This window comes from Rhea americana, unplaced genomic scaffold, assembly GCF_003343005.1.
Source record: "Rhea americana isolate MKP2758 unplaced genomic scaffold, rheAme1 scaffold_312, whole genome shotgun sequence".
Taxonomy (NCBI): Eukaryota; Metazoa; Chordata; class Aves; order Rheiformes; family Rheidae; genus Rhea; species Rhea americana.
In genome coordinates, this window is record NW_028186438.1 from 257,244 (window position 1) to 268,957 (window position 11,714).

Sequence of the window (11,714 nt, forward strand, 5' to 3'; positions counted from 1 at the left end):
TGAAGACACGGGAAGTCTGTAAAACGTCCCAGGGCAGAAACAACGCTTTGCGCTTGTGGGTCCAGCAGAGCATCCTGTTCCCAAGCGAGCTGGGATCGGGATGTGGGCAGTGGCAGGGGGCCGCGGCCCGCCTCGGCCGCACTGGCGCCGGGGCTGCGCGAGAGCTGTGCTGGCCTGCTGCAGAGCAAGGGCTCGGGCTCCGCGCAGCGAGACGCCTGGCTCACTTTCCCTTGGACTGCGCCGCGGTGACCCAGGCCTTTGGCACAAAGCAGAGACCAGACGAATCTCCTGCTGCAGAGCATGGCCCCAGCACCGCTCACAGCTTCCACTTGATGTTACAGAAGCAGCGCTAGGAGTAGGAGCTGCAAGCAGCTATACCGCGACAGATCCGCGAGCAGGGCATTTTGCCCAGTCCCACACCCATAGATCCTCCCATTGCTATTCTGCTCCTTTTTCCCCACCCAAATTTGGCAGCAAGGCTGAGAGTGGGAAACGGAGCAGCTTCTGCATGTCTCCTTGTTCTACATCCTTCAGTCCGGGAAAATTTGTTCCTGCTCAGCATATTCTTGGCACTTTGGGGTAAAAATAGCAGTCGGCTCCCCTTCCAGGAGGAGACACTTCCTCCTGGGTTCTGCAGCCTACTGCATCTCTCACAGGTGGGCACAAGTACCCCACTGCCCTACGTGTCAGTGCCCATGCAGCTGCAAGTCCATGGGGGCCACATGCCACCCCCAGATCAGACAGGGAATGGCCTACAAAGCTTAGGGATGGCCTGTATCCCTCCAGTTGGCACAAGARCAGTTTGTCACCATTTGTCACAGGCTTTCCCTAAGACCATTGGACGGCATGGTTCAATGGCAGCACTTCTTGCACTGCCTCATTTCACTGTGGAACTCATTGCTATAGGATATAACAGAATAAATGTAATMCAAAAAACAGCCACCAGGCTCAATGCAGATGGAAAATACCAGTGCTGGAAGGTCTCAAATCCCACCGGTCAGGGCCAACACAAGGAGGCAAGTCATGTAGGCAAGGGGATCTGGGCACTGAGGACTTCCACACTGGCCCCCACAAGTGAAGCATGGTTATGGGGAACCTCACAGTTAGCATGAGGTGAAATGAGTGGCGTTCACCGGCTCACAGCACATTACAGTTTGCCTCTCCCAAAGAAAAAGATTGCCCTGTTCTCAGGAAATGGCTTAGATCATATTACTGCCAGCCAGTGTTTAAGGATAGAATAAACTGAATGTATTCCTTGATCGCGGCATCAGAAAATAATATTTAGAAATGAAGTTACAAAAGAAGAGCACAGACAAAGCAAGGAACTTTAATGAAGAGCTAAACAGAAGTTCATTGCTCAGCAGCCTCCGTGTCTCAACAGCCCTGGGGAATGGCAGCTCTGCTTCCTAGCCCAGGCTTGGCCACYCCAAAACCATCCTGGAGCTTGGGCTTCTCTTGCAACCCAGGTGGAAGCAGGCTGCCAGCCCCCCGTACAGCTGCCCTGCACAGCCAACTCCTCCAGCTCACAGCGGAGCATCCTGGCCTTTCTGACCTGTGCCTTGTTTGCAATCACTCCCACGAGCCACGATGGGGGGGTAGGTACACCATGTGGCAGCGTGGGCAAGGGGACACCCTCTACCCACTCTGGTCATTCTGCATGCACGTTTCTACTGCATTCTTCAACTAATGCATCTTATCCGGTCCGCTGGCTTTTCCTGTTTACTAATGTTTTACAATAGCAGTGAAATATTATAGCAACATAAGGCTGGGAACATTTGCAGCACTTGCAATCTTATAGATCCACAACTATCCTTGCTAGGACCCCATGGAGAGCCCACCAAATGCACAGAATGGCTAACAGTGTGTTTTCTAAGTGACATCCTCTAAGTTTCTCTTCCCCAGCTTGTTTCGCTACACAGTTAGACTCAACCGCCCAGCCAGCACAAGCAGGAGGCTATTTGCAGGGTTTCTTGCACTCTCCGAAGCACCTCCAGGAGTGAATGCCAGAAGCAGGACTGGAGCAACATTGGGCTTTTCTCAACCTGCTCCCCAAGTCCTTTGGACAAGAGGCTCACGCCATGACCAAGTCACCACTGGAGCTGCTTGGAAAATGGAGAGCACCACAGAACAGGGAAATGATTTTCTCTGGCTACTTTGGCTTTTCTAACATTTCCCAGCTGCCTCCAGCTCCAGCCCTGTATGTGACACTCAGCAAGGGAAAGTAGGACCTTGTGGGACCAAACACAGCTGAGGCAGAGACCAGTGACTACCYGGAGAAGAGGAAGCAACAAGGACTCTCCCACACTCTGGGTCACGGCAGGGTGCCCAGCACACCAYGATGGCAATGAGGAGAAAGTAGCAGCTGTCAGGAGAAGAGACCTGCTGTGCTTGCAGCCTCAGCGTCAACTGAGCGATGCACCTGAAGCCACCTTGGGCTGGCAGCAACCTTGTAGCACCTCTGCTCCCTCCTTAGGTGTAAGGCAAAGTGCCTGCCAACAGGAGAGCAAGGCAGCATGAGCATCCTTCCCTGCCTGCACCATGCCTTGGCAGCTATGACCTTGACAAGAAGAGYCCATGGGACTGGAGTCAGAGAGGAGGAGACTGTGGGGATCACAGGAGCACCCAAGCTCAGGATTGCCCTGACAGATCTGGGGAGGAAAGCGTTCACCCAGCCTGACTACTCTCCCGGCATTGCTATATCACGGGGAAATGTCAGGAAGGATTTCTTCATGGATCTCTTTAATACTGCTGGCCCAGACCCACAAAGGGGCTCGGCAATACCCTCCACATGCTCTGCTGACTGGAGGTGGTTGGGACAGGGTCCCTGAGTCTTTTGGGGGTCCTGAGACAGGCCCATGTGTCAGATCCCTCCTACCCCAGGTCCTGGGAGCCCTGTGCACAGACTGGATAATCTGCAATAAGCCAGACCACTCCTGAGACAGACCTGTGCCCAGCCAAAACAGGGACAAGGTATCCAGGGCTTTCTTCAGGGCTCTCTTAGAGGCACAGAGCCCTCAGGCCAGCGCTGGGATACCTGGCTCCCTGCTCACATACCCAGATGGGGCATATGGGGACTCAGCAGGACTTTTGGGACACATCCATTTAATGAGCACTGGAAGAGGTTGCCCAGAGAGGTTGTGGAGTCTCCCTCTCCGGAGATATTCAAGGCCTGCCTGGATGCAACCCTGTCTAACATGCTCTAGGTGACCCTGCTTGAGCAGGGTGGTTGGACTAGATGATCTCYAGAGGTCACTTCCAACCTTACTGATTCTATGATTCCTCTTCCCCACCAATAAGTGGCCTTGTGGGCCCTCATGGCAGCRTTGCAGGGACAGTGCTGCATCAGCTGGCCTTCTGTGTAAGAAGCTGGGACACTGGCTGCATGCAGGAGAAGGACAACCCGCTCCCGGCAGCACAGTAGTGCTGATTCTCACTGGTTTCCACTGTGAGCAACACCAGGATCAGCCCTCCAYCCTCATCTTCCTTTGCCTCCCAGCCTGTTGGCTCTGTTTCTCTGTCCCCCTGCAGCCTCGTCAGCTCTCCTTCACCTCTGTTTGTGGGAGGCCAGATTTTGGCCCCCAGCACCTTCCTCCCTTCCACCCTCAGCCCTCTGCCCTTCCTCTTCTGGGCATGCATCCACAAATGCAGCTTGTGCTGCACTCCAGGCCTCTGGCCTTCCATCCAAACTAGCTCTTGGCTTGCCCTCTCCCAAGCTCTGCACGGCCAAACTCCCTCATCTCAGCTGCCAGCTTCCTTTTCTCTCCAGCTCGTAACCTCAGCTCTGCTCTCCTCAAACACATACAGCATGGGTAAGTGTCCTGCTGAGCCTCCTTCCCCTACTATCTCTGTGCCCTTCTGCCGACCAGAGCTCCTCTCTCCTCCTAAACCCAGGGAACCCTTGCCCTTCCTCCAATGTTGTCCCTCTGCCACCCCCGTTCCAGCGTCCTTTCTCCTACATCAGGCTCCGACCCATCCCCCTTTTCCTCCCCAACTCTCACTCACAACTAGGTGCCACAGGGATGTTGTTTTCCAGAACTCAGATGCCCTGMACTCCTCTCCATGTGGCCCCACTACCCCCACCAGCCTCCAGCACCCAATGACCAACGATGGCCTCCAGCACTTGCTGCCCTGCCAACATTTCTGAGCCGAGCCTGGTTCATCACTCCTACTATGACTCCATGACAGCCCAAGACTGGAGGTGCCTCCCAGACTCCTAAGCCCCCACCGTCTTAGCTGTCCATCACCATCCTTGATGAAGATTTTTGCTGCTCCAGTTGCTATTTCCAACCCTTTGTGCAGCAGAGGGTGCCTGGCCAGGTAGTGCCTGCTATGTCCTGATGCAACCCYGGTGCTGAGAAAGATGTATGGAAAATGTATGACCTCTCCCAAAGAAACASCACACGGTGCTGCCTCCGTCCAACACTGGCCTTGCCTGGGGTGCTCCAGCAAAGCAGAAAGGCACAGTGGCAGCCCAGGGCCTGCCGTCCCAGGGAGAAACCACAGACGCATGCAACAGGCAATGCCAGTGGGAATCCAACTTGCCCCACCAGAGCCTGGTGGCACATCCCACCAGGGGCCCACGTCTCTTCAGCAGAAGAACAGTCCCAGTCCCAGGGAAACAACACGTTCAACACGAACTATGTGATCACCACTGGAGATGGGAGCTACTTTGGAGCTTAACTGGCCAAAAGGATGTTGCAGTCGAGGAAAACTTTAGTACAGGCTGGTTCAGCGGTGAAAGACAGAGCTTGGAATGCATTTTTTTTTCTTTAAATGTAACAAACATACAAAAAAAGGAGGAGGAGACAGCAAGAAAATATTCGATCTAAACCAAGCACAGTCACAGGATCACGTCTGACTGCCAGAATGACTTGTCCTGGGCTTGCGGGGTGGGGGGGGAAGCCTGACAGCAACCTCAGGCAGAAGACAGGCAATGAGGAGACCAAAATCAATTTTCATGTAAACAGGGGAGTACCGAGGGAACAGCACTTCCTCAGGCAGCACCAGCAAGGCTGACACTGAAGCGCTGCATCTACATTTCATAAAGGATGTTGAAAAATTGGAAGCGAGGCAGAAAAAAACCACAAAAATGATTCAAGGCCTGGAAAAAAGGACTTACAGTCAGCGACCAAAATAGCTCAATCTATTCAGTCAATCAAAAGGAAGATTATGAGGCGAYGTGATTGCAGCATGTGAATACCTCCACAGAGGGAACCCAGGGTTTGAGCAGGGTCTCTAATCCAGCAGAAAAGGCGCTGCAGGACCCAGTGGCCAGGAGCTGAGCYGGAAGGCTTGAGCATACGAGGAGGAGATGCACTTTGTTAGCAGTGAGGGGGATTCACCATTAAAACCAACGCCCTGGGGATGGGGCGGGCCCAAAACTCTTCAAACTCGGACGAGATTCCTCTCTGCAAGACACGTTAGTCCAACACAAGTTATTGGGCTCCATCCAGGAGATCGGGATGAAGTTTAATGGGCTGTGACAGACAGGAGGGAAGCTGGTTGGGAATTTTCTGACAAAAGCCTTTTGCCCCAGCACGCTGTCCCTGGGGCTGCTGAATGCTGTGGCAGCCCCTGCCCCGTGTGGGTGCCTGGTCCAGGCCTGGCTACCCATGCCGTTTTCCCCCAGCTGCACGGACTCTGCCACGCATGTCTGCTGAGCGGCACCCAGAGCAGAGGAAAGCCCTGGATTACTTCTGTTGGGATGCTCAGACACTGACGGGGCAAGTTCATCTCCCACAGCCTTGACGAGGAGATAGGATAGGGATTCTGGCTCTCTGACATGCCTACAGTGGGTCAAAAGCACCCCTTATTTCACATGGGATTACTTTCATTCCTCTGTTTTTTTTTCTAGTGTCAGAAATTCAGTGTCTGAGGTTTTCAAATGCCCCAAAGGAAACAGTCACATACTTGCAATGGGAAACACTTCACTAGAAAAATCTCATCTTATCTCTTACCTGTTCCTTTCCAATGCAAACCACAAATCTCCTCTTTTTCTCCCTCTCCTTGCAGGGAGGCACCTCCCAGATACCTGCAGTCATCTGCCAGGCACACCAAAACTGCAGAGCCCAGGATCATCTTAGATGCACCAAAAGTCCTGGGCGTCTCTGGTCCAGAAGTCCCAAGCACATGCCAACTGTGAGGTCCATCACACTACAGCCCTCCACCATAGCATGAAAACAAAGCATCAAGAARGAAAACTAACTGCGCCTCAAGGACAAACCCAAGCACGCATCTGAGAAGCGAGTGCCTAGGAGATGCCATGGGCATCATCTCAGAACCCTTGTCCACCCCAATCCCCAGTGTTAACAACCTCCTTGTTCTCTGAAAYGGGGGAATTCAGACTGCACCACAAATTTCTGGGGGCAGGGAGAGGGAATGAAAGTTCCCTTCCGAGCTTTGCAAGCCCACTGGCTGTCTGAAGCATATGTGCTTTGAACCTACCCACCGAGAGAGAGACCCTGGCACTTYGGGCATGTGCAGGATGATGCAGACAAGCTGCTCCAAAGATAAAAAAGACCGACGGTCTACAGGTGCTGAGGCCAAGCAGGACACTAACCATGATCTAGCCACGTCTCCAGCCCCCACACAGTGCCTTTCCTGGAAGCAGGATTAGGGCATATCTTTTAAAAGAYATCTAATCTCTCTTTAACTATGCCAGGCGATGGTGTCCAACACCTCTTTGGTCAGCCCTTCTCTCATTTATCAGCTGCTTTGACAGCTAATAAACTCGCTTGTACTTCAAAGCTCAACTTATCTATCCGTGACACCCAACTGCTGGAGCTGCCAGCAAGGTAGAAAAGGCCTCTGCTCCCAGCGACTCATTGCAAAGTGCAAGCGCTCCTTGACGCTTTGGCCAGAAAGCACTCCACTCTGATCAACCTTGGACAGACAGGACTCTGCCAATAGGGCTCAGCCACCCAGAGCCTTCCACCCTGCCAGAGCCTCTGCACCAAATGGCACATACGTGCCTTCATGCCTTGCCCCAGAGCAGCACCGGGACCAGACCCAGAACAGAGCTGGCTTTGGGGTAGTGTTAGACTCACAGAGGAGCAGTGTTGGCTGCAGAGAGGGATTGAACCTGGAGGCTGAACCCTATAGCAGTGGGAGAGTGTCAAGTCCATTTGTGAAATGTACCTCTCGGTGTCTTTCCTTCCAACGGGATTCAGGTTGTGTGTCCTGTGACTCCTGGGCAACACACACTGAAGCACTGCAAGTGGGACAACTGGGAGATTTGTTTATAAACCACTCTCCAAAATCAAACTAACATGCTAACATAGATGTGACCTCTATGAACAAAGGCTTCAGGCTTCACTTGATTTTTCTTTTTTTCTGAAGTGAAGGGGAAAAAAGGAGATTAAAAAATGCCTCTGAGATCTGACCAGCTCTCTGCAATTTTAAGGATCCAGAAGAAAAGGAGCATGGATGTGGGCAAAGATGTAGCTGCAACCTGCAGGGAGGAATGCTAACTCTTCCCACTGCTTCTGACACAAGGGTGTATCCCACTTCTGATTTCCTTGAAGCAGTTCTACTTCAGCTACTGCTACAGATAGATTTCCTGACACAAAAGAGACTGTTCCCTATCTGGACCAACACAATCCTCCACAATTAAAGAGCAGCAGGGCACACACCTAAAGAGCTTTCTCTTGCAGAAGAGGAAAACCCATGGTTCAGATGGGAGTTGCTGCCAGAAGATCCAAGTTAAAAGCTTTCTGCTAATCCACCTTGCAGAAGGGAGTTGCAGGGGAACCCTATGGATGCACATTGCATCCCCTAAGCCCAGTGCAACACTGCCACCTTGCCCAGTCACATATCCGTCCCAGTTTTCAGCTCTCCGCAAACCCTGTACCACAGAGGGCTACTCCAACTGGAGAGTGGCATTATCCTGACACCGAGTCCCTTCTCTCTCTTTCTGATCACCCATCACTTGCTGCCAGCCATGCCCCTCCCCCTTAGTGATTAGTAGCATGCTGCACACCTTCAACACATAGACCACTCAGGACCACCAGGCTCCAGACAGCTTTCTCCCACCCAGAACTGAAAACTGGGACATATCCCCATCCTAAGTTAGCTGTAATTCCTCAACCTGAATTCCATTAGAAACCACTAGCCTAGGGATCTAGACAAAGACAGTTTCCTCAGTGCAGCGTAGAAGTGCATACTTGAAAGAAAACCTTCAGGCAGAGAAAGAAAGAAAGAAAGAAAGAAAAGATTTCTGAAGGAGAGTTTTAGTGAGAAAAGGCTGAGGACAAAACAATTCCCAGTTCCTAAGCATGTAGGGCTTGCTTTCACCAACTCACATCCTTGATTCTCAAATTGCAGCTTTAGAGAGGGTCTTGTTAACTTTTAACTGGTTATAAAAGAACACCAAATTTAAGAARTGCAGTTGTATTTAGTACACAAAACTATAACACCAGGTGGCTCCAAAATATGTCCCTTTCTCCTCCCTTAAATAGTCTGTTTGAAATTCTGCCCACTATCCAGGTCTCAGAAGCTTGCAACAAGATGATCAGGCAAAAGAGAATCCCACTTTCAGACTCTTGAAAACTGAAACAGGGATCTCTTGCCTGCCTCAGGGTTTGTATCATCCCTAGAAGCGTGGAAGCCATTCGGGGCCACGCTGCAGCGATGAGGACAGGGTGACTGACAGAGCTGCAGACACTCGCCTGGATGGCATGGCCAAGGGGAGCTGCAGGAGCAGGACACAGTTCCTCCAGCAATGGGCTAGCAAGCCCACATTTGCAGCCCCAACTGAGGCAGAAAAGCACGGAGATTTCCAAATCAATTGCATTAGTCTTGCAGGAAAAGGAGCAAGATCGTTCTGGGATCTCTTGTACCCAGAGGGGCCGCCTAGACACACACAGCACTTGTACAATCATCTAGCAAAACATGTGGCAAAGAGTAAAACCAGCAGCTTTAATGAGCTCAAATGTTTAGGAAAGCTGCAAAACTGGGGGAGGGGGAACTGGAAAACCAAAGACTGGCTGGTGGCTTGCATGTGTGAGACGGACGCCTGCACCTCCTCTCCTATGGAGATCCAATCCAGCTGTGCCCAAACTCCGTGCCCACAGCAGGACCTTTCAGTACCTCTCCCAGGGTTTTGCTCACTGTTGAAATCCATTTTGGCAGTACAACATAGTGTGTCCTTGCCATACAGAGTGTTAATGGCAGCAGAACAGACAAGATGGGGTGGCCACTACACAGGGGGTGGGTGCCAGGATCACGTGGGTGGGAAAGGGAGGGAAGAAGGATTTTCGGAAGGTAGGAGTGAAAAAATGATGCAACCATCTTCTCTACTTACTAGGTACCATCCCCTCCTCATCTCTTTCGGCTGCTAGGTTGGCTTCAGGGTCTATTACAGCCATGGGAGGATGGACAAAACTGCTCTTCATCTGCCTGTCCTACACACCCTTTGCCTGCTTGCCAGCTAACACCTCTTGCACACACCATGTGCTTGGGGCAAAATCTTGGCACAAGGCACAGAGCACAAGTGAGCCCAAGGCCTTGAAGTGCTGGGCGAGCACGTGGGCTCCCAGGCTCCTAGTCCCAGGCAGAAGAACGTTATTCCTGCAGAACAGGGAGGAGGTGTCCTGCACACCAGCTGGGGGAAAGCAGCAGACAAAAAGCATGGCTTGCTTTTGCTTCTATAGGCCTAGAACAAGTTTTTAGTGCCCAACTCTCCCAACACCAGTAGGAGCTCCCCATCTCCCACCACCTCTGCTGGGTGGGTTCTTGGACAGACAGATGGTTCCTGTACAGAGGCAGAAGCAACCAGGTGCCCTCTCCCTGCCTGYCCAGTGCCTTGAATAGTCCCAGGACATTGGGAACAGTGGGATGGCTGCTCACAGACCTGAACTTGCTTTGTCTTCCCTGGGAGGGGATGGCAGCTAGGCCAGGAACCAGCCCTGTAGGTCACCAGGCAGATGGTGAGAGAACTGGTGCATCCTCCCCAGGTGCATCCTCTCTYGGTGCATCCTCCCCCATCCAGTAACGGCACAAGGCAGTGAGCACAGCGGCTCAGCTAGCACACGGCTGGGAACTGTGGACTGCTCTGGCTCATGAAATGCCTCCTTAGGAAATTCAGCCTGTAATTTGAGGAGGGGGCACCAGCGCCCTGCGGCCCTGCTGAATGCAGCCATTATGTGGGCCCCTCTAGCTCACAGCACATGTTTTCCTTGTGGACTTGCCCAACCTCATGGCTACAACGTAAAGGTGCATTTATGGCCTGGGCCCCCCACAAAAGCAACGTCCTGGGGAACGTGCCTTTCCAGCTGGGACAGAGGAGCTCTGGGTGCTCCCTGCTTTGCAGGAGCCAGCCTGGCCAGGAGAGCTTGTCTAGCACTAAGCCTGAGTGCTGTGGAGAAGTTGGGCTTGGCCTGAGGTGATGCTCTGCATAGCGATCAKCAGTGTCAGCAGCACAAGGAGTGTAGAAGAAGCAGCGACAAGGCTGTGCCAGCTCCCAGAGCCCTTCCCCTGGTCAAGCAGACAGGAYGGGACCCCTCAGCTGCACCAGTCCCAAACCCCCCTCCCGCTGCCCCCGGGGAGCCAGGCTGCACCAGCACTCTCTTTTTGAAACTAAACCCAAGTGTCCCAGAGCTGCCGGCTCTGCCATTCTGAGCAGCCTGGGGCAGCTCCACCAGGATACCCAGAGCATCCCACACTCTGCCAGCCCAGGCTCCCAGGCTTTTCTTGTAGCAGGATCAGTTCTGAGAGAAGCAGGACCAGTTCCCTGCAGCATGATCAGCCTCGCACCAGCTCTCTGCAACAGCATTGGCCTCTGAGGTCCCCAAGACGGATGGACTGCAGCATGACTGGCTCCCCTGGGTCACCCAGGACTGGTATCCTGCAGCAYGACGGATCTGAGGGGGTACAGGACAGACTCCCTGCAGCACAACTGGCTCCCTCCTGAGATGCCCAGGACCAGTTCCCTGTATCAGGACCACCCTGTGGGGAGCAGGATAGGCTTTCCACAGCAAGATTGGCCTCAGGAGGAGCAAGACCAGCCCACCAGGGCACCCAGAATTGGTTTCCTGCAGCAGCATCGACCTCCCAGGACGAGCAGGTCTGGCTCCCCGCTCCCGCTCGGCTTGGGCTCCTCGCCCCTTTCCCCGGTACCCGGCCCGACGCCCCCAGCTTCCCCCACCTCAGCCCCGCACAAGACGGACTTTGTCTTGGAAGGAGCCCAGGGCCGCGGCTCGCACGGGGGAGGGGAGCAGCGAGCCCGCCGCACCGCGCCGCGGAGCCCCGCCGCCTGTCCGCGGGGACGCGCTGCCCCACGACGGCCCGGCCCGGCCCGGCCCGGCCCGGGCTCACCTGCTCGTCCTCCCCCCTCTCCCCCCACCCCCGCCGCCGCTCCTACCCGGCGGCTCTGCAGACGTTCCTGCCGCGGGGGCTCAGCTCCTGCGCGGCTCCGCAGCTCAGCAGCAGCAGCAGCAGCGCGGCTCCGACTCCGGCTCCGGCTCCGGCTCCGGCTCCGGCTCCGGCTCGGGCGCGGCGGGGCTGCCGTAGCCCGCGGGCCGCCATGGCCGTCGGCGCCGCGGGGCCTGTCCCGGCCCGGCCCATCCCATGCGGGGCGCGGCGCCCCGGCTCCGCGGCTCCCCGCTACCCGCCCTGCTCTGCCCGGCCCTGGCTGCCGCACGGCGGGCAGAAGCTGCAGTGCGAGCGCCGCGCTGCCGCCGCCGCCGCCTCCCCCGCGCCCCTCTCGGCGGCGGCGG

At 54.5% G+C, this 11,714-nt stretch overlaps 1 protein-coding gene across 1 annotated transcript in view; it reads right to left on the reverse strand.

Annotated features, from left to right (window-relative positions):
• SCARF2 (scavenger receptor class F member 2) overlaps positions 1–11,706 on the reverse strand; it is a 38,077-nt gene extending 26,371 nt beyond the window's left edge. The window contains exon 1 of the mRNA XM_085310168.1: positions 11,360–11,706. Within this exon, the coding sequence (XP_085166294.1) occupies positions 11,360–11,562 (203 nt within the window). The 5' untranslated portion in view covers positions 11,563–11,706. The remainder of the gene's footprint in view (positions 1–11,359) is intronic.
• Positions 11,707–11,714: the final 8 nt, after the last annotated feature.